The sequence below is a fragment of the Salvelinus sp. IW2-2015 genome, linkage group LG27 (genome assembly GCF_002910315.2).
Source record: "Salvelinus sp. IW2-2015 linkage group LG27, ASM291031v2, whole genome shotgun sequence".
Lineage (NCBI taxonomy): Eukaryota > Metazoa > Chordata > Actinopteri > Salmoniformes > Salmonidae > Salvelinus > Salvelinus sp. IW2-2015.
The window spans coordinates 22,426,281-22,451,760 of record NC_036867.1 but is presented as its reverse complement, the minus strand read 5'-3'; the positions used below and the strand labels follow the sequence as shown (position 1 = coordinate 22,451,760).

General features: G+C 41.5%; 1 protein-coding gene across 1 annotated transcript in view; it reads right to left on the bottom strand.

Moving 5' to 3' along the window:
- Positions 1-25,480, bottom strand: part of LOC111953779 (cadherin-12-like) — a 193,899-nt gene that overhangs the window by 13,476 nt on the left and 154,943 nt on the right. The window contains exons 8-11 of the mRNA XM_023973271.2: positions 21,040-21,176; positions 17,161-17,282; positions 12,069-12,186; positions 10,397-10,648 (exon numbers count right to left, since the gene is read on the bottom strand). Coding sequence (XP_023829039.1) covers positions 10,397-10,648; positions 12,069-12,186; positions 17,161-17,282; positions 21,040-21,176 — 629 coding nt within the window. The remainder of the gene's footprint in view (positions 1-10,396; positions 10,649-12,068; positions 12,187-17,160; positions 17,283-21,039; positions 21,177-25,480) is intronic.

Sequence of the window (25,480 nt, the reverse complement as noted above, 5' to 3'; positions counted from 1 at the left end):
CCGCTGGATCGCAGAAATTGTAGGCTATGGGTTAAGCAGATTAAGTATACTAGAAAGAATGGCACTGGAATGGATATCTGCCATTTTACGGGCTCCTGAACAAATCTGCTGTTTTTTGAGCTGATCTGAACTTTTTGTGGTACTTGACTAGGGTAGGGGGCACCATTCGGAATTTTGGATGAAAAGCGTGCCCAAATTAAACTGCCTGCTACTAAGGCCCAGAAGCTAGGATATGCATATAATTAGTAGATTTTGATAGAAAACACTCTGATGTTACCAAAACTGATATGGCAGGCAAAAACCTGAGGAAAATCCATCCAGGAAGTGGGAAATCTGAAGTTTGTAGTTTTTCAAGTGATTGCCTATGCAATATACTGTGTCTATGGGGTCAGATTCCACTTCCTAAGGCTTCCACTAGATGTCAACAGTATTTAGAACGTTGTTTCAGGCTTCTACTGTGAAGGGGGAGCAAATACGAGCTGTTTGAACCAGTGGTCTGATTGAAAGCCTTTAGTTAAGTAGTGCGCGGCCATGAGCGCGAGCTCCGTTCCCTTTAATTTCTAAAGACAAAGGAATTGTCCGGTTGGAATATTATTGAAGATTTATGATAAACATCCTAAAGATTGATTCTATACATCTTTTGACATAATACTTGTATTTTCATCAACATTTATTATGAGCATTTCTGTAAATTGCTGTGGCTCTCTGCAAAATCACTGGATGTTTTGGAACTACTGAACGTAACGCGTCAATGTAAACTCAGATTTTTGGATATAAAATGAACTTTACCGAATAAAACATACATGTATTGTGTAAAATGTAGTCCTATGAGTGTCATCTGATGAAGATCAAAGGTTAGTGATTCATTTTTATCTATATTTCTGCTTTTTGTGACTCCTCTCTTTGGTTGAAAAATGGCCGAATGCTTTCTGTGACTAGTTCCTGACCTAATATAATGATATGTTCTGCTTTCGCCGAAAAGAGATTTTGAAATCGGACACTGTGGTTGGATTAACGCACATTTTTTCTTTAAAATGGTGTAAAATACTTCTATGTTAGAGGAATTTTAATTATGGGATTTTTCTTGTTTTGATTTTGGTGCCCTGCAGTTTCACACTGCCAGGTCTTTGACCTCCTTCCTATAGTCTGTCTCACCATCGTTGGAGATCAGGCCTACCCCCTGTCGTGTCATCAGCAAACTTGATGATGGCATTGCAGTCGTGCGTGGCCACGCAGTCGTAGGTGAACAGGAAGTACAGGAGAGGACTAAGCATGCACCCCTGAGGGTGCACGCTGACCCTCAAGACGGGTGGGTCTGGGTCTCAACCCCACCCTGTGCAACTGGGTCCTGGACTTCCTGACGGGCCGCCCKCAGGTGGTGAGGGTAGGTAACAACATCTCCACCCCGCTGATCCTCAACACTGGGGCCCCACAAGGGTGCGTTCTGAGCCCTCTCCTGTACTCCCTGTTCACCCACGACTGCGTGGCCATGCACGCCTCCAACTCAATCATCAAGTTTGCGGATGACACTAGTGGTAGGCTTGATTACCAACAACGACAAGACGGCCTACAGGGAGGAGGTGAGGGCCCTCGGAGTGTGGTGTCAGGAAAATAACCTCACACTCAACGTCAACAAAACAAAGGAGATGATCGTGGACTTCAGAAAACAGCAGAGGGAGCAGCCCCCTATCCACATTGACGGGACAGTAGTGGAGAGGGTGGAAAGTTAAGTTCCTCGGCGCGTACACATCACGGGCAAACTGAAATGGTCCACCCACACAGACAGCGTGGTAACGAAGGCGCAGCAGCGCCTCTTCAACCTCAGGAGGCTGAAGAAATTCGGCTTGTCACCAAAAACACTCAAACTTTTGCAGATTCACAACCAAGAGCATCCTGTCGGGCTGTATCACTGCCTGGTACGGCAACTGCTCCACCCACAACCGTAAATCTCTCCAGAGGGTAGTGAGGTCTGCACAACGTATCACCGGGGGCAAACTACCTGCCCTCCAGGACACCTACACCACCCGATGTCACATGAAGGCCAAAAAGATCATCAAGGACAACAACCACCCGAGCCACTGCCTGTTCACCCCGCTTTCATCCAGAAGGCGAGGTCAGTACAGGTGCATCAAAGCTAGGACCGAGAGACTGAAAAACAGCTTCTATCTCAAGACCATTAGACTGTTAAACAGCCACTAGCGTTGAGTGGCTGCTGCCAACATACTGACTCAACTCTAGCCACTTTAGTAATGGAAAAATTGATATAATAAATGTGTCACTAGCCACTTTATATAATGTTTACATACCCTACGTTACTCATCTCATATGTATATACTGTACTCTATACCATCTACTGCATCTTGATGTAATACATGTATCACTAGCCACATTAAACAATGCCACTTTATCTAATGTTTACATACCCTACATTACTCATCTCATATGTATATACTGTACTCTACACCATRTACTCTATCTTGCCTATGCTGTTCGGCCAACACTCATTTATATATTTTTATGTACATATTCTTATTCATTCCTTTACACTTGTGTGTACAAGGTAGTTGTTCTGAAATTGGTAGGTTAGATCACTTGTTAGATATTACTGCATGGTCGGAACTAGAAGCACAAGCATTTCGCTACACTCGCATTAACATCTGCTAACCATGTGTATGTGACAAATAACATTTGATTTGATTTGGCTGACCAAGCGGATACAGGAGTGCCATCACCCAAACAGCTGGAAAGGCAGATGAAGGTTGCACTGGATTAGGAATCCCAGTCGTCAAGTATGTGTGGGCAATGCTCTCATACACTACACTATGCATGTGCAGGCTTCTTTTCACTGACCACCCGCTTGAATGAACTGCCTAATGGCATACATGAGTGGCTCATGACTCTTCGCATTCCGCTGATGAACAACTCCTCAGCCACAATCATCAGTGATGGAGGCGGTGAGTGTAATTTTAAAACATTTTGACCACTCTGTATTGGTCACGGGCACTGCAAAATAATGACACATTTTTACAGCCGTTCATGACACACACACCCTGGAAACAAGCTGCTATGAATGCAGATGAGCTTCTCTTTAAGTGGGATGAGTTTAAGACAATACTCTAAAGACAAGTTTTACAGCCCTGACCTTTAGGGTTAAGTTAAAGCTTAAATCAGTCCGTGTCCAAGGAGTAATGAGACAATGGGATTGGGTGATGTTTTACGAGGTCGATCCGATATCCGGGGGGGGGGGGGGGGGGGGGGCGGGGGGGCTCAGGCACCTCCCTCATTCCTATCCATCAAGGCTCATATCTCAGCACTCCATTATATTTACTCTGTAATTAAATCCTAGCCCCCGTGAATAAGAACAAGGAATGCCTCTTCATTCTGCTCCAATGTCACGTCGACAAGTCTGTGAGGTCTGTGAGGATCTCACAATACATTGTTAAATGGATCACAATGGTTTGGAGAGCAGATCAAATGGAATTGTTTGGTCACTTACTGTAACACTATTTAGCAGATGTTATTGCGGGTGTAGCAAAATTGTTTTCTAGCTCCAACAGTGCTAACAATTCACAACTATACACATACATCTAAAAGTAAAAGAATGGAATTAAAAATATATAAATATTAGATTGAGCAATGTCGGAGTGGCATTGACTAAAATGCAGTAGATTAGAATACAGTATAGTATATACATATGAGATGAGTAAAGCATTATGTAAACATGATTTAAATATTATTAAAGGTACTAGTGTTCCAGTATTAAAGTGGCCAGTGTCCAAGTCTATGTATATAGGGCAGCAGCCTCTAAGGTGCAAGGTTGTGTAACCGGGTGGAAGCCGTCTAGTGAAGGCTATTTGACAGTCTGATGGTTGAGATAGAAGCTGTTTTTCAGTCTTTCGGTTCCAGCTTTGATGCACCTGTACTAACCTCGCCTTTTTTTAATTTATTTTTTATTTCACCTTTATTTAACCAGGTACGCTAGTTGAGAACAAGTTCTCATTTGCACTGCGACCTGGCAAGATAAAGGAAGCAATTCGACACATACAACAACACAGAGTTACACATGGAATAAACAAAACATACAGTCAATAATACAGTAGAAAATAAGTCTATATACAATATGAGCAACTGAGGTGAGATAAGGGAGGTAAAGGCAAAAAAAGGCCATGGTGGCGAAGTAAATACAATATACCAAGTAAAACACTGGAATGGTAGATTTGCAGTGGAAGAATGTGCAAAGTAGAAATAGAAATAATGGGGTGCAAAGGAGCAAAATAAATAAATACAGTAGGGGAACAGGTAGTTGTTTGGGCTAAATTACAGATGGGCTATGTGCAGGTGCAGTAATCTGTGAGCTGCTCAAAGCTAGTGAGGGAGATAAGTGTTTCCAGCTTCAGAGATGTTTGCAGTTCGTTCCAGTCATTGGCAGCAGAGAACTGGAAGGAAAGACGACCAAAGGAGGAATTGGCTTTGGGGGTGACCAGTGAGATATACCAGCTGGAGCGCGTGCTACAGGTGGGTGCTGCTATGGTGACCAGTGAGCTGAGATAAGGCGGGGCTTTACCTAGCAGAGACTTGTAGATGACCTGGAGCCAGTGGGCGACGAGTATTAAGCGAGGGCCAACCAACGAGAGCGTACAGGTCGCAATGGTGGGTAGTGTATGGGGCTTTAGGGACAAAACGGATGGCACTGTGATAGACTGCATCCAGTTTGTTGAGTAGAGTGTTGGAGGTTATTTTATAGATGACATCACCGAAGTCGAGGATCGGTAGAATGGTCAGTTTTACGAGGGTATGTGTTTGGCAGCATGAGTGAAGGATGCTTTGTTGCAATATAAAAAGCCAATTCTAGATTTAATTTTGGATTGGAGAAGTTTAATCTGAGTTTGGAAGGAGAGTTTACAGTCTAACCAGACACCTAGGTATTTGTAGTTGTCCACGTATTCTAAGTCAGAGCTGTCCAGAGTAGTGATGCTGGACGGGCGAGCAGGTGCGCACAGTGATCGGTTGAATAGCATGCATTTAGTTTTACTTGCGTTTAAGAGCAGTTGGAGGCCACGGAAGGAGAGTTGGCATTGAAGCTCGTCGGGAGGTTAGTTAACACAGTGTTCAAAGAGAGGCCAGAAGTATACAGAATGGTGTCGTCTGCGTAGAGGTGTATCAGAGAATCACCAGCAGCAAGAGCAACATCATTGATGTATACAGAGAAGAGAGTCGGCCCGAGGATTGAACCCRGTGGCACCCTCATAGAGACTGCCAGAGGTCCAGACAACAGGCCCTCCGATTTGACATACTGAACTCTATCAGAGAAGTAGTTGGTAAACCAGGCGAGGCAATCATTTGAGAAACCAAGGCTGTCGAGTCTGCCATGCCTTCTGGATGATAGTGGGGTGAACAGGCCGTGGTTTGGGTGGTTGATGTCCATGATGATCTTTTTGGCCTTCCTGTGACATTGGGTGCTGTAGATGTCCTGGAAGGCAGGTAGTTTGCCCCCGGTGATGTGTTGGGCAGATCACAKCCCCCTCTGGAGAGCCCTGCGGGTGAGGGCAGTTGTCATACCAGGCGGTGATACAGCCCAACAGGATGCTCTCAATTGTGCATCTGTAAAAGTGTGTGTTGGTTTAAGGGGATAATCCAAATTTATTCAGCCTCCTGAGGTTGAAGAGGCGCTGTTGAAGAGGCGCTGTTGTTGTGGACCATTTCAGATRGTCAGTGATGTGTATGCCGAGGAACTTTAAGCTTTCCACCTTCTCCAATGCTGTCCCATCGATGTGGATGGGGGTGTGCTCCCTCTGCTGTTTCCTGAAGTCCACGATCAGCTCCTTTGTTTTGTTGACATTGAGTGAGAAGTTATTTTCCTGACACCACTCTCCCAGGGCCCTCACATCCTCGCTGTAGGCTGTCTCGTCACTGTTGTGTCGTCTGCAAACGTGATGATTGAGTTGGAGGCGTGCTTGACCACCCAGTCATAAGTGAACAGGGAATAAAAGAGGGGGCTGAGCATGCACCCTTGTGGGGCCCCTGTGTTACCATAGGAAGTCTTATGGCTTGGGGGTAAAACTGTTGAGAAGCCTTTTTGTTCTAGACTTGGCACTCCGGTACCGCTTGCCATGCGGTAGTAGTCTATGACTGGGGTGTCTGGGGTCATTGACAATTTTTAGGGCCTTCCTCTGACACCGCCTGGATTAGAGGTCCTGGATGGCAGGCAGCTTTGCCCCAGTGATGTACTGGGCTGTAAGCACTACCCTCTGAAGTGCCCTGCGGTCGAAGGCCGAGCGATTGACGTACCAGGCAGTGATGCAACCGGTCAGGATGCTCTCGATGTTGCAGCTGTAGAACCTTTTGAGGATCTCAGGACCCCTGCTAAATCTTTTTAGTTTCCTGAGGGGGAATAGGCTTTGCCGTGCCCTCTTCWCGACTGTCTTGGTGTGCTTTGGACCATTCTAGTTTGTTGTTGAMGTGGACACCAAGGAACTTGAAGCTCTCAACTTGTTCCTCTACAGCCCCGTCGATGAGAATGGGGGTGTGCTCGGTGCTCCTTTTCCTGTAGTCCACAATCATCTCCTTAGTTTTGGTTACGTTGAGGGATAGGTTGTTATTCTGGCACCACCTGGCCAGGTCTCTGCCTTCCTCCCTATAGGCTGTCTCGTCGTTGTAGGTGATCAGGCCTACCACTGTTGTGTCGTCTGCAAACTTAATCATGGTGTTGGAGTTGTGCCTGGCCATGCAGTCATGGATGAACAGGGAGTACAGGAGGGTACTGAGCACGCACCACTGGGGAGCTCCAGTGTTGAGGATCAGCGTGGCAGATGTATTGCTACCTACCCTCACCACCTGAGGGCGGCCCGTCAGGAAGTCCAGGATCCAGTTGCAGAGGGAGATGTTTAGTCCCAGGTTCCTTAGCTTAGTGATGAGCTTTGAGGGTACTATGGTGTTGAACGCTGAGCTGTAGTCAATGAATAGCATTCTCACATAGGTGTTCCTTTTGTCCAGGTGGAAAGGGCAGTGTGGAGTGCGATAGAGATTGCATCATCTGTGGATCTGTTTGGGCGGTATATAAATTGGAGTGGGTTTAGGGTTTCTGGGATAATGGTGTTGATGTGAGCCATTACCAGCCTTTCAAGGCACTTCATGGCTACAGACGTGAGTGCTACGGGTCTGTAGTCATGTAGGCAGGTTGACTTTGTGTTCTTGGCCACAGGGACTATGGTGGTCTGCTTGAAACATGTTGGTATTAAAGACTCATTTAGGGACTTGTTGAAAATGTCAGTGAAGACACCTGCCAGTTGGTCAGCACATGCCCGGAGCACACGTCCTGGTAATCTGTCTGGCCCCGCAGCCGTGTGTATGTTGACCTGTTTAAAGGTCTTACTCACGTTGGCTACGGAGAGCGGGATTACACAGTCGCCTGGAACAGCTGATGCTCTCATGCATGCCACAGTGTTGCTTGCCTCGAAGCGAGCATCGAAGTGATTTAGCTCGTCTGGTAGGCTGGTGTCACAGGTCAGCTCGCGGCTGTGCTTCCCTTTGTAGTCTGTAATAGTTTGCCCTGCTACATCCGACGAGCGTCAGAGCCGGTGTAGCATGATTCAATCTAAGCCCTGTATTGACGCTTTGCCTGTTTGATGGGTCGTAGTAGGGCATTGCGGGATTTCTTGTKAGCTTCCGGGTTATAGTCCCGCACCTTAAAAGCTGCAGCTCTACCCTTTAGCTCAGTGCAATTGTTGCCTGTAATCCATCGTTTCTGGTTAGGGTATGTACGTACAGTCACTGTTCGGACGACGTCCTTGATGCACTTATTGATAAAGCCAGTGACTGATGTGGTGTATTCCTCAATGTCATCGGAAGAATCCCAGATAATGTTCCAGTCTGTGATAGTAAAACAGTCCTGTAGTTTAGCATCTGCTTCATCTGACAACTTTTTTATAGACCGAGTCACTGGTGCTTCCTGCTTTCATTTTTGCTTGTAAGCAGGAATCAGGAGGATAGAGTTGTGTTCGGATTTACCAAATCTAGGGCGAGGGAGAGCTTTGTACGCGTCTCTGTGTGTGGAGTACAGGTGATCTAGAATGTTTTTCCCTCTGGTTGCACATTTAACATGTTGATAGAGATTTGGTAGAACTGATTTTAGTTTCCCTGCATTAAAGTCTCCGGCCACTAGGAGCGCCGCCTCTGGGTGAGTGGTTTCCTGTTTGCTTATATCCTTATACAGGTCTTAGTGCCAGCATCTGTTTGTGGTGGTAAATAAACAGCCACGAAAAGTATAGCTGAGAACTCTCTAGGCAAGTAGGGTGGCCTGCAATTTATCACAATTTACTCTACTTCAGGTGAGCAAAATCTAGAGGCTTCCTTAGATTTCGTGCACCAGCTGTTGTTTACAAATATGCACAGACTGCCCACCCTCGTCTTACCGGAGTGTGCTGTTCTATCCTGCCGGTGCAGCGTATATCCTGCTAGCTGAATATCCATGTCGTCATTCAGCCACGATTCCGTGAAGTTTTTGATGTCAGGTTGGTAGGATATTTGTGATCGTACCTCGTCTAATTTATTGTCCAATAATTGCACGTTGGCGAGTAATGTTGACGGTAACGGCAGCTCTCCTACTCGCCTTCTGCGGGTCCTGACGAGGCATCCTTCTCTTCGTCCTCTGTACCTGCGTCGCTTCCTCTTGCGAATAACTGGGATGTCGGCCCTGCCGGGTGTTTGGAGAATATCATGTGAGTCTTGCTTGTTGTGAGTCTTGCTTGTTCCGAGGTGAGTGATCGCTGTCCTGATATCCAGAAGCTCTTTTCTGCRGTAAGATACGGTTGCAGAAACATTATGTACAAAATAAATTACAAATAACGCAAAAAAAACACATAATAGCACAATTGGTTGGGCGCCCGTAAAACTGCTTCCATTTCTTCCGGCCCCATTATCAGATTTAGTTATTGTGTAGTTCTTTGAGGGCCGTTGTGGTTTTGGCTTGAGGGGGAAAATAACCGGCTGTGACTATAAGAATTCTCTTAGGAGGCATTTGATTGTGAGGTATTTTAGGTCGGGTGAACAAAAGAACTTGAGTTTCTGCATGTTATCACAGTCACACCATGAATAGGTAATCATGAAACATACACCCCCGTCTTTCTTCTTCTCTGAGTTCTTTATTCCTATCTGTGCAAAATACTAAGAACCCAGCTGGCTGTATGGATGAGGACAGTATATCCCGAGAGAGCCATGTTTCTGTAAAACAGTGTATGTTACAATCYTTGATGTCTCTCTGGAAGGAGATCCTTGCCCTGAGCTTGTCTACTTTATTATCCAGAGACTGAACGTTAGCGAGTAATATACTTGGAAGTGATGGATGGTGTGCACGCCTCCTGACAAAACGTCTACTCTGAATTCCTCTTCTCRGCTGGCAGTGCTTTGGAGTAGCCACTGGATTAATTAAATTGCCCTGGGGGGTGCGAACAAAGATTCCAATTCGTATTCCTGGTCGTAATGCTGGTGAGTTACCGTTGTTCTGATATCCCCCCAAAAATTCCGGCTGTATGTATTAACACAAAAGAAAATCTAGGCTAATCATGTAAGAAATAACACAGAAAAAAAAAAAATACTGCAAAGTTGATTAGGAGCTAGAAGTTGAGCTGTCATATCTGTCTGTGAACATCTGTGAACTAAATAGCCAGTGTGAGCTAATCTACCGGGCAGTGGCATCAGTTTCCCTGAAAGCTAAATTATTTTTGCCACCGGCCAAGCCAACCAATACTATAGTTTTAGTAAGGCAAGCGGTTATGATTCGTCAGCTTGTAGGGGTAAGGGTTGCATTACAGCTAGGGTTAGGGCTAGCCTTCATAAGTGATGTTAATGTGGGTTTCTCTCCTGGGTTGTATGGACAGGGACATTCACCATTCTGTTACACAGTCATTACTGTAAATGACTCATCTAGTAGAATTCCTTAAGGCAAAACACATGAATTTCACATGTGAACTTAATGTGATAACATGACAACATGTAATAACATGAAACTACACGTGACATGTTAGCAAATTTGAAGTGCTCCAAAAACATATGATTTCACATGTGAAATTTCATGTTAAAGCATGTGTTTTTTTGTTTTAGGGATAACGATGCACAGAAAAAGGGCTATCAGAGCCCCTGTACTATGCCCCACCAGGAGAAATTACACAGTCATAATTTAGTAGACCCAACGACAAGAGTAAATTACTCAATACTCACCCAGTAGAATGACAATACACTGACTATTGTGCTGGTTAGTCTAGTGGTTACGACACTGCTTTGTGGGTATGTTAGTGTTTTTGTGAACGTTGGTTCATGCTCTGGGTGGGCCTTACAAGGATAAACAGCATAAGACAGTAAATTCTGACTAGGAGGAGTGAATGAGGCATAAATGACTCACCTAGTAGAATGATAATGCACAGGAGGATGGCTATCAGAGCCCCTGTACTCAGCCCCACCGGGAGGAAGATGGCCTCTGCGCTGCAGGTGAGGAGTGATCCGTCTGACTCGCAGCCACACACACGGATGGTCAGGATGCCTGTGCTGCTTTGGACGGGGTAGCCGTTGTCCTGGATTACAACGGGCAGGAAGTAGATCTTCTGGGAACGCCGTCGAAAACCGCTCTGCAGAGTCACTATCCCGGCTGTGTTATCTGGGACAGAAATAAACAAAACACCCCATTGTTTAACTATGGATGAATAGTAATATAGTCTTATTAAGGATATGGTACAAAGAAACAGCCATTGTTAATAGTCTTATTTGGGATACACTAACCTATACAATGAGACAATGAATCTGTGTTTTCTTGTGCATGTGTGCCTGTTGGAAATTACATCAGAAATGATGTAAGTTGGTTGTTTTACTGCCCCGTGTCATTAACAAGGCTGACCTGACCTGACATCAGCCACCATGTTGCCTCAGAAAACATTTAAACTGCCTACGGGACAACATGGCAGCCTTACCCCCTACAACTGAGTGCTCTGGGAAACTGTTTGGTTTTGTTCATTCAGCTAACATTGCCTGCAAAGAAGAGTAAGGGAAGCATGTACTCAGAAAGTAAGGTGGTGTTGGGGCTGGTGCTGCAGCAGGTGTGAAGTTGGTCAGAGGAATAGACCTGGACAGTGTTTCTCAGGAACGAGGCGATGTGTCAGCTTGGACCAGCCCCATACCTGTCCACTGTGTCTAGACTGTCTGACCCCTGTCAGGATTGGTTTGTTCGTCTGACAAAGCATGGGACTTTCTCCTGACAGGGGTTCAAGGTGTCAAAAAATACTTTCAATTTTATGCACAGACTATGGGCTCTGGTCAAAAGTAGTGCACTACAAAGGGAAAAGGGTGCCATTTGGAATGCCATCTGTATTTTTTCTCTTTTCTCCTGCTTTGCTAGACTTCGCCAGTGGTGATTTGAATGCCTTGTCCCTGCATATCAGATCTCACCCCTGAATCTGGAGATTGTGTKTCTTGGCAATGTGATGGCAGGGCAAAAAGCTGTGAGACGCTGTGTCCAAAAAGTAAAACTGGATCAGAGGTTCTAGCCAGGTCTCTCTTCAAGGTTGAGAAATGCATGCGTTTCCACAGCTTCYTATTGCAATAGGTCACACTCGTCTTTACCCTCCTTTGCATGTTAGTCTTCCAAGGCTGTGTTTCACAATATCCCCATTGGAAAGAGACACATGACCTTTCTGAGAATATACTATATGACAACATCAATTCTATAGAATTAACACAACAGTAAACATTTTTCTACATTTATAATAATCACAAATCAATTATATTACACAGTTGACTCCCAATGGTGGTAATGGCCATGGTTCCTGCACAAAATGTCTAGAAATATATATTATGTTGCTTGGATATGTAAGATAACACTGTATATCAGGTGCTCACAAAAACACAAGGTACTCACAACAACACAAGTCTAAAGGTTAAAGCCTGTGACCTTGCAGGTGTTATGTTGGATGCACTGTATCACCTAGAGATATGTTAGATGCTGTCATCATACTTCTTCATTATCAGGACTACTTTTTCTTCCTCCCTGGCATAGTGTCAGAAACCTGGTCAAGATAACTCACTTCCAAAGTCGCGGATAGTGAAGTTCTTGTTGTTGATGTCCTTCTCTGACGGTTTGAAGGAGAACTTATGACCATTTTGAGGCAGATCCTGGTCCTTTGCACTGAAGGTTTGAATTACCTGAGAGAGAAACATTTTTTACATTAAACTGGCACACTGCCCACCCCCCCCTTTTTTTCTCACTCAGTTACAATCTACATGTGGATAATGTGAGTATTTTATTCCTGGTTGGCTAGGCCAAATATGACTGAAAACAAAGCCGCTAATTAAAGGTTGACTCACAGGTGCGCTTTAAGAATATACTTATGAATATTTTTTACTAATGATGATGATGATTCATTGAAACATTCCGACAAATATTTAGGTAAATAGTTACCAACACATCAAATAATCTGTTAGCGATTGTCCTAGTTTCTGTGTATAAGAAACAGGTTTTAATTGACCTTAAATGTTCCTGAGGGAGAAATAGTAATGATTTGTTCCCGGCTGTTGTAAAAAAAATGCATTTAGAATTTTAATATACAGAGGTAGTTTTATATTTTTCTAGTTATTTTAGCATTGTTTATACACAATACACTCACACTGTTGGGACATTAGGTTATCCTTTAAGTTCTGTGACTCATAAAGTTACATTAAGGAGTTTTTTTCTACATATTTCTTTGACTGGCAACAATATTAAAAATCTGCCCCTTGCAGCCTTTTCTCAAAGTGAACATACTGTATTCCCCTGACCACTCCCATGAACACACAATGAATCATAGACTCACTATGCCCCATTCAACAGAAACAATTGAAATCAAATTAAGAATTCTGTTTTTATTTATCTAAATCTTTGCAACAATAAAGCCTTGTTTTATTATCACTCTGTAATGGCCAAAACCTGGACACAAAGCGATCTATACATACGTGTGACCTGAACAGGGACATATCCGTAAGAGAAAATTAATTAAACATTGTTTCTAGATGCACATATTCTAATGATGTTGTGTTTTACTTGTCTAAGGGCAACAGGGGGTAATGGATTCCTGTCACAGTCTATCAATGCACAGGGCTATGATCTCAATGGGAGGTTGTTTAGCCTCGCCTCTCATCCTCTCTTCGCCTCGCCTCGAAACACTCCTCTTCCCTAATCTACTCTGCTCTCCTCTGTGGCTTCAGTTTGGGATGATAGCCCCTTGCTTCACTAAACTCGACCCTCTTAATTTTCGAATGCATTCAAGTACATGTAATTGTGTTTTTGATAGATTTCTTATTTTCTCTTTTTAATCCATTTCACTGAGAATACACAAACAGTGTGTTTGTCACGGTCCATTAGCTGTGAAGGAACAGAACCTTTATCCTGCATTGCCTACACCTGACATTGTCGTATGTCCTAAGGCAAACGTCTCTGTTTAAAGAAGTCATACTGTATGCCTTCTGCGTAGTCTTCCTTGCTGCTTTCAAATGGAAATATGTATATCTTGTTTTTCTCACCTGAATACATCCCTGGTTTACTGTTCAGGGGAGGTTGATATTTTGGTATTTGATATTTTATTAGGATCCCCATTAGCTGTTATAAAAGCAGCAGCTACTCTTCCTGGGGTCCACAAAAAACATGAAACATAATACAGAATGACATAATACAGAACATCGATAGACAAGAACAGCTCAAAGACAGAACTACATACATTGCTGCTGCACAGTGTGATTTGCTTCAGAATACCTGTACTGTACTGTAAGTGCTTTGTCTGTTCTTTGGCAGGCAATTTGAGGGGGGCTAATCATCAAAGGGTATGATGTCTCTTACAAAAGAAGACCTGCAATTCTTTATCACCAACCAGCTGTGAGTAACCGCTGTTAAATCTTGCTGTTAAAAGTACTAGTATGGAAAGCATGGAGTGGAACATATATTATTCTCTGAGGGAGAAGAAAGGCTACGTAAAGTTAAGTGTACATCTTGGCGATGGTTAATACTAAAGTTAATACTAAAGGTCAAGATTAGAAGTGGTGACAAAGAGAGGTAATCACCAGCTCTGAAAAATGTGTAACTAATATATCATTAAAATAAAGGTTAATTGAGCAAGGCATAACCCACTCTGCACACCACATAATTTAAATGTGGATAATTGGGTAATATTTGGTTGAGACGTTGATCAATGAAATTATAACCTAATTATCACCCACTCAAAAAGTTTGTTTAATTTCCAATGTGTAATCACAATGCTTTCAGCCATCTAAAAGCACAACCAAAATCCAATTAAAAATGTCAGATTTCTGGTTTAGTTGTCACCCAAATGTATATCGCTGTTCTTTCAAACATTTAAAAGCACAGCAAAGTTCAAATGGGAATACAATTTCAGATACTGTATGTTATCACTGTGCTTCATSTAATAGTGGAACCAAATTACCTTGATTGCAGTTCAGAAAACATTGAAAGTACGTGGTGCAAGTGATCAATGCAGTTTGAGATTCTGCACAGATTATTACCGCAAATGTGAAGATCTACACAGACCTGCGACGACCTATGCATGCTATCTCAAATATGCACACTTTATATGATTAGCTACATATGACGAAATGTATAATTACAGTAACCTCAAAATGTGGCCATGGATGTGTTACTAATTTTAAGGTTGAATGTTACATTATTTTGTAAAATAGCCTTAACTTTAAGCTGTTTACTGTGTTACAATAGCAATTAGGGGTTCAAGCAGCGAAGCTGCGTGAAACCCGATTGTACTTGTTAACATTGCTTTTTAGGGATTCCAGGATAGCATCTCAAGAAACATGGCCGCTACTGACCAATAAACATTGACGTGGGCGTGGTCTTGGTCATAAATACATATAACTCTGACACGGATATTTGTATTGTAACAAAACTTGATAAACATGTACCAAACAAGACTCAATATATCTATGCACATTCAGATTGACCATACTGCGGTGCTATAACAAGCCATGTTTATATCTCCTGATCTGTTAGACTCAGAATAATGAAATTTGGCACATATGCTCAGGGATATGTGTTTAGCTAACCTGTAAAGTATGGTCACATGGCACTGCTTGACAGGAAAACACATTAATGCAAGCTTATTTGGCTCATAGTTGTCATATTGTGTTTTAATATGTGCATCTATAGATGCTATATACTACATTTGGTGACAATCTGTCCAGTGGTTCTGTTTTAAAGTAGCCAACATCATGACATGTTTTCCAAAATACGATAAATGAGTATTGCATGATCTGTATGATTTTGAGTTCTGCTAATTGGTAATCATGGTAAGGAATGCGTAAGTAGCTTATCCTAGGGCAATGTTTCTAATTTGTCCTGATGGTGTCAAAGTGGGTCCACAGCTTGAACCCCGGCAATATTATTGAATTGTGTTTGGTTAACAACTCAACGAAGTAGAAACATTTAAAGGAGATGTATCTACTGCTTGGATAGTACCAGGTGAGCCACTGGCTTAATCCCGTTCTGTAAACTTGTATTTTTGGTTGAGTTGGAGACATGAATCCAACATATAATTTGTTAACTTGTCGACAAGTTAATAGGCTATTTAGTGTAATTCAAAAATGATATATAATTGTGTTTGGTTGTCAATGCAGCAAAATATCAACATTTGAAGGAAATGCGTCTTCTGTGTTGATAGCCTGCTTTATTTCCAGTTTGTCTACAAATTAATAATTGATATGTTGGATTCATGTCTCCATCTCAACCAAAAATATAAGTTAAAGAGTAAGACTAAATCAAATCAAACTTTAAATGTATTAAAAGTAATATGATTTAGTCCTATTCTTTAACTTCGATTTTTGGTTGAAATGGAGACTTGAATCCAACATTTCAATTATTAATTTGTAGAACAACTGGAATTATAGCCAGTGGCACAGATGGAACTATCCAAGCAGAAGATACATCTCCTGCAAATGTTGATATTTGGTTGCGTTGACAACCAAACACAATTCAATATCACTAAATATCATTACATTTGAAATCAACCAGAGCTTGAAACCCTAGGCCTATTGTATTATCTATTTTTAGGTTCAGGTTGAATTGAAGTAATAGCTGTTGATGACATTGTTAATGCTTTAGTATTTAGACCAATATCATTGATTATACATGAGTGATTAAGTATGGTCACATGGAATTTGCTCTGTTAAACCTACCTTTTGGAATGACTTCAATAGCAATAGTGAATCTATTTAGTTTTGAAGTGATCTCTCAACAATCCTTCTCACTATAGCACATTGGTAATAGTCAGTGATATCCTAGCTAAGCCGGGCTTGGTTAAATCCCTGGATGGGAGACCAAAGGGTAACTGTAGATATATCAATTCTCCAGTAGAAGGTGCTGCCCAGCCTATTGTTATTTTTCTAATAGTGGATATAATGTTAAAGATCTGATGTTGTTCTAAAGGTACAAATGACAAGGTGTTTCTATATTGAAATGTAGTTACCATGTTGACATGATACTGTGGTTGAAATGTTACCCTCAAAACACAGTTCAGGTTGTCTTTTTTGAAATCCATATGTAACATCTAAGTAGATTCCACATCACAATTTGTTGACAAATGACTTTGAAACAACATTGATTCAACCAGTTTGTACCCGGTGGGAAGTAAGGATAATGCATCTTTAGTGTGTGACGGAAAAGTCTTTCTAGCTATTTGGTAAATCCCCAAAGGAGCTCTGTCGGCACACTAACTGCATGTAGATGTTTGCTAATATGCTAATTTGTAGGCACGGGTGGTTTACAATGTGCACATGCAGAGACTCCCCTGCATCCAAATAAATCATCTGAATGTACACTTGCTTGCTGATGAACAAAGCACTCCCAACCCCTCGATTAGCTGAAATAAAGCAGATGGTTTTAGCATTATGCAAAACTATGATACAATGATACCAGTGATATGCATGGCAATGAGCTTTTGTTTTATATGATTTATTTAGTTTTAAATAAACATTTTAAAGCATATTGCACACAGCGGAATATTCATTTTTAATGGTTCTTTGTAACCACTATAGGCCCTGGTCGAAGGTAGTGCAGTACATAGGAAATATGGTGACATTTTGGACATAGCCTTTGGGACTCATATACACACACACACACTCACTTACCTGGCCTACTTTGGCATTTTCACACACAAAGCTCTCGTAAGGGATGGCTAGTTCAGGGGCAAATTCATTGACATCCAGTACATGAATAGTGACAGCCACTCTACTGGTCAGCACTGGGCTATCTGAGGAGTAAAATCACAAACAACAATGAGCATAACAATTACAAATGCTTCTAGTTAATGCGTTTCATTGTGCTTGCCTATGGGTTAGTTAGTGTAAGAAGAGGGAAAACAGAGTGTTAGATTATACAATTCCCTATTGATTATACAACCCTGACATCATGTGGTTGTCTAATGCACTGCAGTCTTAGGATTCTCAGATGCCTGATGTATTCCTCAAAAGTGTCCATGTATTGGAGAATAAATACAAAGTCAATACCTTAAAATAAATATGTTCTTTCAGTATTTTAAAAACAGAAGACTATATTCCATGAACAATAAACACAGTATGATTGATCGATTATAGCTATACTTGGTTCTACCCATTAGTTGTGTACAGATTGTGCAAACCATTCTCCCTCAGACTTCTGCTATGGGCTCCAGCTTAAACTGCTGTTGAAATGCAAGTCACATATTAATGACATTGTCAAAGCTCCCTAGAGGAGCAGTTACCGGAATCTCTGCTTTTGAAACAATATTTCTATACAGCTATGGCACAAGGGGGAAATGTCTTCTTTGTATTCAGAGGCAGAAGTGAAGGTAAACTTTATGGATTTGAAGTGGGGGGGGGGGGGATAGGCTATGCTTTGCAGTGCAGGCTTATAGGGAAGGGAGTGGTGGATGGCCCTCCTCCCCTCCACAGGGGAATTGAAGATGCAGCTAGGGCTCAGCCAGAGACCTGTGTGCGACCTTGATGGAAAAAGCAATCTTCCTCACAGAAAAAAAAATGACACTGAGTACGGGATTTGCTGCTTTCCGCACTGATCGCCACCACTAACGCTGATACTCCTCTGGCAGAAATGTTGGACATTGCGCATCTGTCTCTATCTCTCTACCTCTCCCTCCCTGTGATATTTTATCTGAAGGTCCTCTGGTTTTCTCTTGGCCCTCTGACGCAGAACAATGAGCAACTATTTTCTATGAAAGGTGCATTGTATCCTGTCAGGAAGCAATACTTGTAGACCTATTGTATTATAGACTGTGTTTATAATCAAATAGAGGTCACTAAATGGTATTTCTATCATTCATGAAACTGCAAGGCAAACCTCAACCTATCCAATAATTTATATACACTAGATGGTGTGTAGGGGGCACTGTGTTGAAGCCACTGCGCCTCCATCTTGGTTCTCCCCCACCAGTGTACAAAATATTGTGGAAGCTATAGAAATGCAGTTATTTATGTATACATTAGTTTTTAGCACATTCCATTATATGTCAGATAAACATAAAACATGGAAAATATATACAAATATTTTCCTTTAACCTCTACGGGATCGGTGTCCTGGGGTGCCAAGAGCGTGCAAAGCTGTCATCAAGGCAAAGTGTAACTACTTTGAAGGATCTCAAATTTAAAATATATTAGGATTTGTTTAACACTGTTTTGGTTACTACATGATTCCATATGTGTTAATTCATAGTTTTTATGTTTTCACTATTATTCTACAATGTAGAAAATAGTAAAATAAAGAAAAACCCTTGAATGAGTAGGTGTGTCTAAACTTGTGACTGGTACTGTAATAATTTGTTATCACTGTGAACACCTTATGCATGTTTGGCCTCCAATCCGATTTTAATCCACATAGTGGGAACATAACAAAACATAGCACACAGACAGACACACATCTAAGAAGAATCACACAGGGCCCATACCGGCCATTACAGGAGCCACTGTAAAACGCTCTGTCAGGCTCTAAGGTCTCACAACTGATCTAAAGTCAAAAGTTTGGAGATACAAAACTGTAGTCCCAGAGAGAGCCCAGGTTTATCTATATTGGACGCCAAGTGTCCAGGCATTCTATAGCATCCAACACTGTTACGTTTCCTATAAACACTGGACACAAGTGTATTCCGCTCACAAGTAAACGGCCTCTCTAGGATTTAGGCCCTCAGAGGGGAAAGCTAGGTGGATGTAGGTGTGTTAGTGAGGGGAATAAAGGCGCCTGAATCTTCCTAGCTGAAACAGTTTGGAAAAGTGATGCTTTTGTTCGTTTTGGACTTTGTTCGGGCAGACCATTTAAAAAAAAATCAAGGACAGCCGAAGTTCAAGAGCCGAAGTCTACGCCCCTTTGTCCATGATTGGTCAACTGTAGGGGTAGGCAAGTTTCTTCTTCTTGATTCAGCCTGAAACTCAGTTTGCATTTAAGATTATGAACGACAACTTCAAGCATTGATTGACAAGGAGGTACAGAAGTACCTGCACCTCTACAATTCTAGCCATGCATTATATAAAGTGTTCGGCACGTGAAGCATGGGAAGACGACTGAAAACAACATGCCGACTTCACCAGGTATGTTGGTGTATTTTGAGTCTGACAGGTGAACGGGGAAAGAAGGATGGAGGAATGTGAGAGGTATGTGTGCAAAAAGGTGATCCAATGAGCCCCAATCGCTGATTCACATGTTGAGTATGATGGCTGAGCCCCGATCACCCCCACATCCCCCCACCCATATCAGTCCATCCATCCCTCCACCTCTCCATCACTCCATCCGTCCGTCCCCCCCCACCACTCCATCCCTCCGTCCCTCCATTACCCCAATGACTCCAGAAACATAAATTCGAATTTCATGCCAGTTTTTAAGGCGATAAAAGCAGCTCAACTTTTAATGGCCCTTATTTCACAGTCCGTTCTAATGAATATACAGCGTGGGTAATTTTGATTGAGCACCAGCCTGCCTACCAGATAATGACTTTGATGGCTCTTAGCAGATTTGATGACTTGATGACGATGGATTTGCTTATTTATCTGGAAATTTGCTCCACTTTTCTTCATAAAAATATATAATTAGTCTGATGGCAGGTCTTAAATTCACAGTGAGTGTAAATTAACTCTTAAATCAACACTGCAGGGCTCTCCATCATTAATATATATACCTCTTTTTTTGTGACGTGACTGAAAACATAGACTTTCTTCATCATTGTCAACATAAGATCATTCAAGCAAGAACATTTTGATCTTAAAGACATGCTCTGGAACTTTGCCGATTAGTAAGTCTTTTTTTTTTACCTCCCGCTTTGGGCTGGATGTGTCAATGTGTAGTTCATTTATGCCAAATCTATTAAAGAATTAATGTTTTACCTCAATAAGCCACGACATCCCTTGTTTAAAAGAGCATGTTTTCGGGAAGCTTTACGGCACCATTTTCCCTCCATTTCCCCCCACGTGGGCCAGCCCCCTAGCAATTACCCAAGCAATTTGAGTTCTAGCCAATGATCTTCAGCCCCTCGCTATTTGAGTGACATCTAGCAAGATGCATACATATGTGCACATATCTGCACATACAGTATGTGACATAGTACGCAATTTGCTGGTGACCATTTTTGGCTCGTGAGCTCTACTTTCACATCTACTGGCTAAGAAATATACAGAAGTACCAGAGAATCTATTTAAAATATAATGAAAAAGAAACCTTGAAATGGAAGGCAGTTAAAAAATATTTTAAGGTAGAGCATGAAAAGGTAGAGAGGGTAAAGAATGAAGAGACGGACAGAGAGAGAGTTTCAGAGACAGTTAAGGTGGGTACGGCCAGAGGAAACAATGTCCTGATAAAATAAGCTCCGGGGGAGTATTCATGCTTTACGGTTGCCAATAAACGACTCAAACWAAATGAGATTGACTATTGACTTGATTAAAACCACCTTAAATCTGTCACACAGATTTCAAAAGACAAAGGCGACAGTGATACCTGCATGAATCGTGATCTATCTGTTGTCACATACTTACTAAGTTTGGTGGCCACAATGGTGATATTGTGCTGGGCGATATGTTCCCTGTCCAGTAGTTCGTTTGTGGAAATCGTTCCCTCCACTGGATCAATGTCAAAGTAGCTGTCCAGATCACTCTTCCAGTCGATGGAATACCTAATAAAACATTTGGTAAATTAGGCAATTTCCCACACAAGAGGGTAGCAAGGAATTGATTTCCCCCATGGATAAATGTATAGAGTTAGGTGTAATATATTCAGCCAGGGGTTGCATCCCAAACTGCACCATATTCCCTATGAATCCCTATGGGCCCTGGTCAAATGTAATGCACTATATAAGGAATAGGGTTCCATTTGAGACGCAGTGAGGTAATATTTATTACTCATACACTGAGGGCATTTCCACAGAATGGGCTGTGGTAAGCAGCATACATCACAATTGAGTAACGGTGGCGCATGTGTCTTGGTTATGCTGACTAAATATTTTTTTAGAGTGACACAAATGGAGTCAACAACATGCAGAGTCTTTTAAAGAAACATTGCTCTAGACATGTACTTTCAATAAGGGTTAAGGACCACTGGAAAGCAGCATCATCATTAAGATGTAGGCTACACAACGTTACCACAAAGATGCAAGCTGATCAACGTATCGTTTTCAAACCAAAGAGGCATTTGTTGATTACTAAAGAGGCTTTTTTGTTAGTTATCGAAGAGGCATTTGTTCATTCCTAAAGAGGCATTTGTTATTGATGTTGCTGCATGGCAAAATTGATATGTTCAGCCAATGGTTTGTCTTCCGGTTATTGCAACGTGGTCGACTTGGGCCTAAACAATGTCTTTCTCTAATATTATTTCTGTAAACTTGGTACTCTTTGTATGGCGCTATACTGTGGTTAGTAATGTTATATATTGGTAGCACAGCTCTCCAACAGCTTGTAAAAAYGCAGTTTGGCCTGATTTTTCATGATATCATGTCTGATACGTGTGGAACCAGTTCTAACCAGATAACATGTTTCATGTTTTATAGTCAAACATCCAATTATCCTAGCCCTCTCTTTAACCCTGTTTAGTTGAAGGCCTTGAAGTAGACTTGATCTAGCCAGAACCACTCAGTGTTAGGCCTACTTTCTTTGATGAATATTACACTAGAACTCTGATCACTGGTTCAAAGGGAAGAATGCTTGTAAATGTATCCTTAGGGCATGACCATATTTTTCTAGTTGAATCTCAACCTGTCTAATTTTTTAAAACAATCTCCCTTTTGAAATGGTAGTTTTGAGATATTCTTTGTAATTGTTAGTGTGCAAATATGGCATGACTTCAAAAGGAATATATATCATGTTTCCAAAAGATACCACCAGTCTTGAATTTGATATGAATTTAATATTGCATTTTACAAGAAAAATATGCTATGGAAAAATGCTAATAATCTATTCTTTTWATTTTTTATTTAACCTTTATTTAACTATTTATTATGATTTTTTATTTGTTTTTAACTTTAGTTTATTTGGTAAATAATTTCTTAACTCTTCTTGAACTGCACTGTTGGTTAAGGGCTTGTAAGTAAGCATTTCATGGTAAGTAAGCATTTCATACGACACTGGGCCAATTGTGCGCCACCTTATGGGACTCCCGATCACCGCCGGTTGTGATACAGGCCGGGATCAAACCAGGGTCTGTAGTGACACCTCTAGCACTGAGATTGAGAGCCGTAGACCGCTGCGCCACTCGGGAGCCATTATCTTCTAGTCCCATTTTAATAAAGAAAACCTTATCAATAAAAAACACGCCAACAGCTTTCATAAATACTTCATTGTGAGTATCTAACTTAAGTTTGTAGTCAGTCAATGGAACGACTGAGTGAACAAAAATAAGCAAAGCTGACAATTTCACTGCAATGAAAAGCCACTGATAGACTCCAGTGTGTCAGTCTACTTTTCAGCACCTGGACAGCTCAACTCACTATTGAGCACCTTAGACAGCTCTAGACACTGTTCAGGACCATGGATAGCACATTTTATAGTGCAGCATCACACTGGTGAGTGATATAGCACTGAATCTATGCAGTGTTCACTTTCTCTGTTCAATCCATTGGCATTGATGTACGTCCTGAGCCTCAAACTAGAGCAGTTTGAAGGACAAAGATTCACCACACCTACTCTTCTACTCTTTCAAATGCAATGTAATACAATGTATTGTCTGGCTCTCTTTTCTCAGACTTCTCAGAAAGAGAACTCAAAAGAGAACTCACATTTGCCAATCATGGCAATGGAACATGTTTCCTTTCAACATTTCTCATAAATATGAATAGGCTGTGCAGAAGCTTGCACATAAACTAAACACAACAATCTAAAATAATGTGGACAGTACAGTCAAGTATTTGTGTTGTGAATGGCACACACTTATGCTCTACTCCACAGCACAAACTAATGTTCGCCTCTATCAAGCCACTATTGAGAAAGCCATGAAGGTCTTTCTTGTGATAGAGTATGATGGAGGAGGCTGAGAGTTTACAGCCAAGGTGGGGGCACTGGATGCTGCATCACTTCCTTTCACAATACTTTCAGATGTCCGTGATCTCTGGTCATGTCAGAAAAGTTTGCACAAATCCCTCAGAGTCATCTGAACTTTCAGTTGATGGTTGGAGTAATTGTAAAATGCAGTTTTCATGCTTGCGCTTCCCTTCAGTTAAAGATAACTTGGTGATGCACCATTGAATAGTGGGAGTTTGTGGAGGCAAAACTCTAAAAGTGTGATTCCCTATGCATGAAAAGTCATTGGTACTATTGTTTGAGTTATTTTCTGACTGCATGAAAATGAACAATGTCAACTTTGGAGTTTCTGAATAATTAAACACACTCAAGACAAAGTGAAAAATCAAACAACTGAGAGCAAAGGCTTTTTGTTCTACAAATCTCTACCTCGCCCATTCTATTGTATTTTACGAGATTAAATATTCATATTAAGACAAATACTTTCTTGGCTATACAGGCTATTTTTTTGCCATTTGTGTCTTGTGCAACCACTGAATAGTACATCCTTGAAAATCATCATTGTAGAACTAAAAGCAATCTGTCTGAACAGAAATAATAGACTCCAAAGCAAAATACCCCTCATACATTTTTTAACAATGCACTCTGTTTCCATCTGTGCACGAGACACTCAATTGTCTTCTACTGTACTCTTATTTGAAATGCTATTTGCAAAAAACAGAGCGAGATAGAGAGAGAGCTAGAGAGTCTTTGGGCTCAGGGTTGGGGAGTATCACATTACATGTATCCTGTTATATGTATCTGATAAAAAAAACGATTTTTAAAAGTTACTGTAATCCTAATCCCTTTCAATGAAATTCAAAGCAGCATTGAAAAAAGGCACAAGTTTTGTTCTCCGCCTGAAGGAATATGACCACAAGTCAGAGACACACCAAATGCATTTGATGGATCACAGGAAAAGATCAGGAATAGGCTTTTGTAAGCTACAGTCCAAGCCATGTCTTTCAATGGTGTGACTGCTGATGACATCCAAAGATGATCCAATTTCAATAAACACTTCGAGGTTAGGGCGATAGCAGTGGTGTAGCCTATACGGGCGATACGGATATCACTAACTATTAATATTTACATAGCTCATTGAATCACACTGCTGCTCTCTCATTTAGCTTTTTGCGTCTTACGGATTGTGATTGTTGTGGATGGCTGTTCACAAATGTACACTACTGTTCAAAAGTTTGGGGTCACTTCGAAATGTCTTTTGTTTTTTAAGAAAAGCCAATTTTTTGTCCATTAAAATAACATCAAATTGATCAGAAATACAGTGTAGACATTGTTAATGTTGTAAATGAGTATTGTAGCTGGAAACGGCTGCTTTTTAATGGAATATCTACACAGGCGTACAGAGGCCATCATCAGCAACCATCACTCCTGTGTTCCAATGGCATGTTGTGTTAGCTAATCCAAGTTTATCATTTTAAAAGGCTAATTGATCATTAGAAAACCCTTTTGCAATTATGTTAGCACAGTTGAAAACTGTTGTTCTGATTAAAGAAGCAATAAAACTGGCCTTCTTTAGACTAGTTGAGTATCTGGAGCATCAGCATTTGTGGGTTCGATTACAGGCTCAAAATGGCTATAAACAAAGCAATTTCTCTGAAACTTGTCAATCTATTCTTGTTCTGAGAATTGAAGGCTATTCCATGCGAGAAATTGCAAAGAAACTGAAGATCTCGTACAATGGTGTGTACTACTCCCTTCACAGAACAGCGTAAACTGGCTCTAACCAGAATAGAAAGAGGAGGGGGAGGCCCCGGTGCACAGCTGAGCAAGAGGGCAAGTACATTAGAGTGTCTAGTTTGAGAAACAGACGCCATTACAAGTCCTCAACTGGCAGCTTCATTAAATAGTACACACAAAACACTAGTCTCAACGTCAACAGTTGAGAGAGGCGACTCCGGGATGCTGGCCT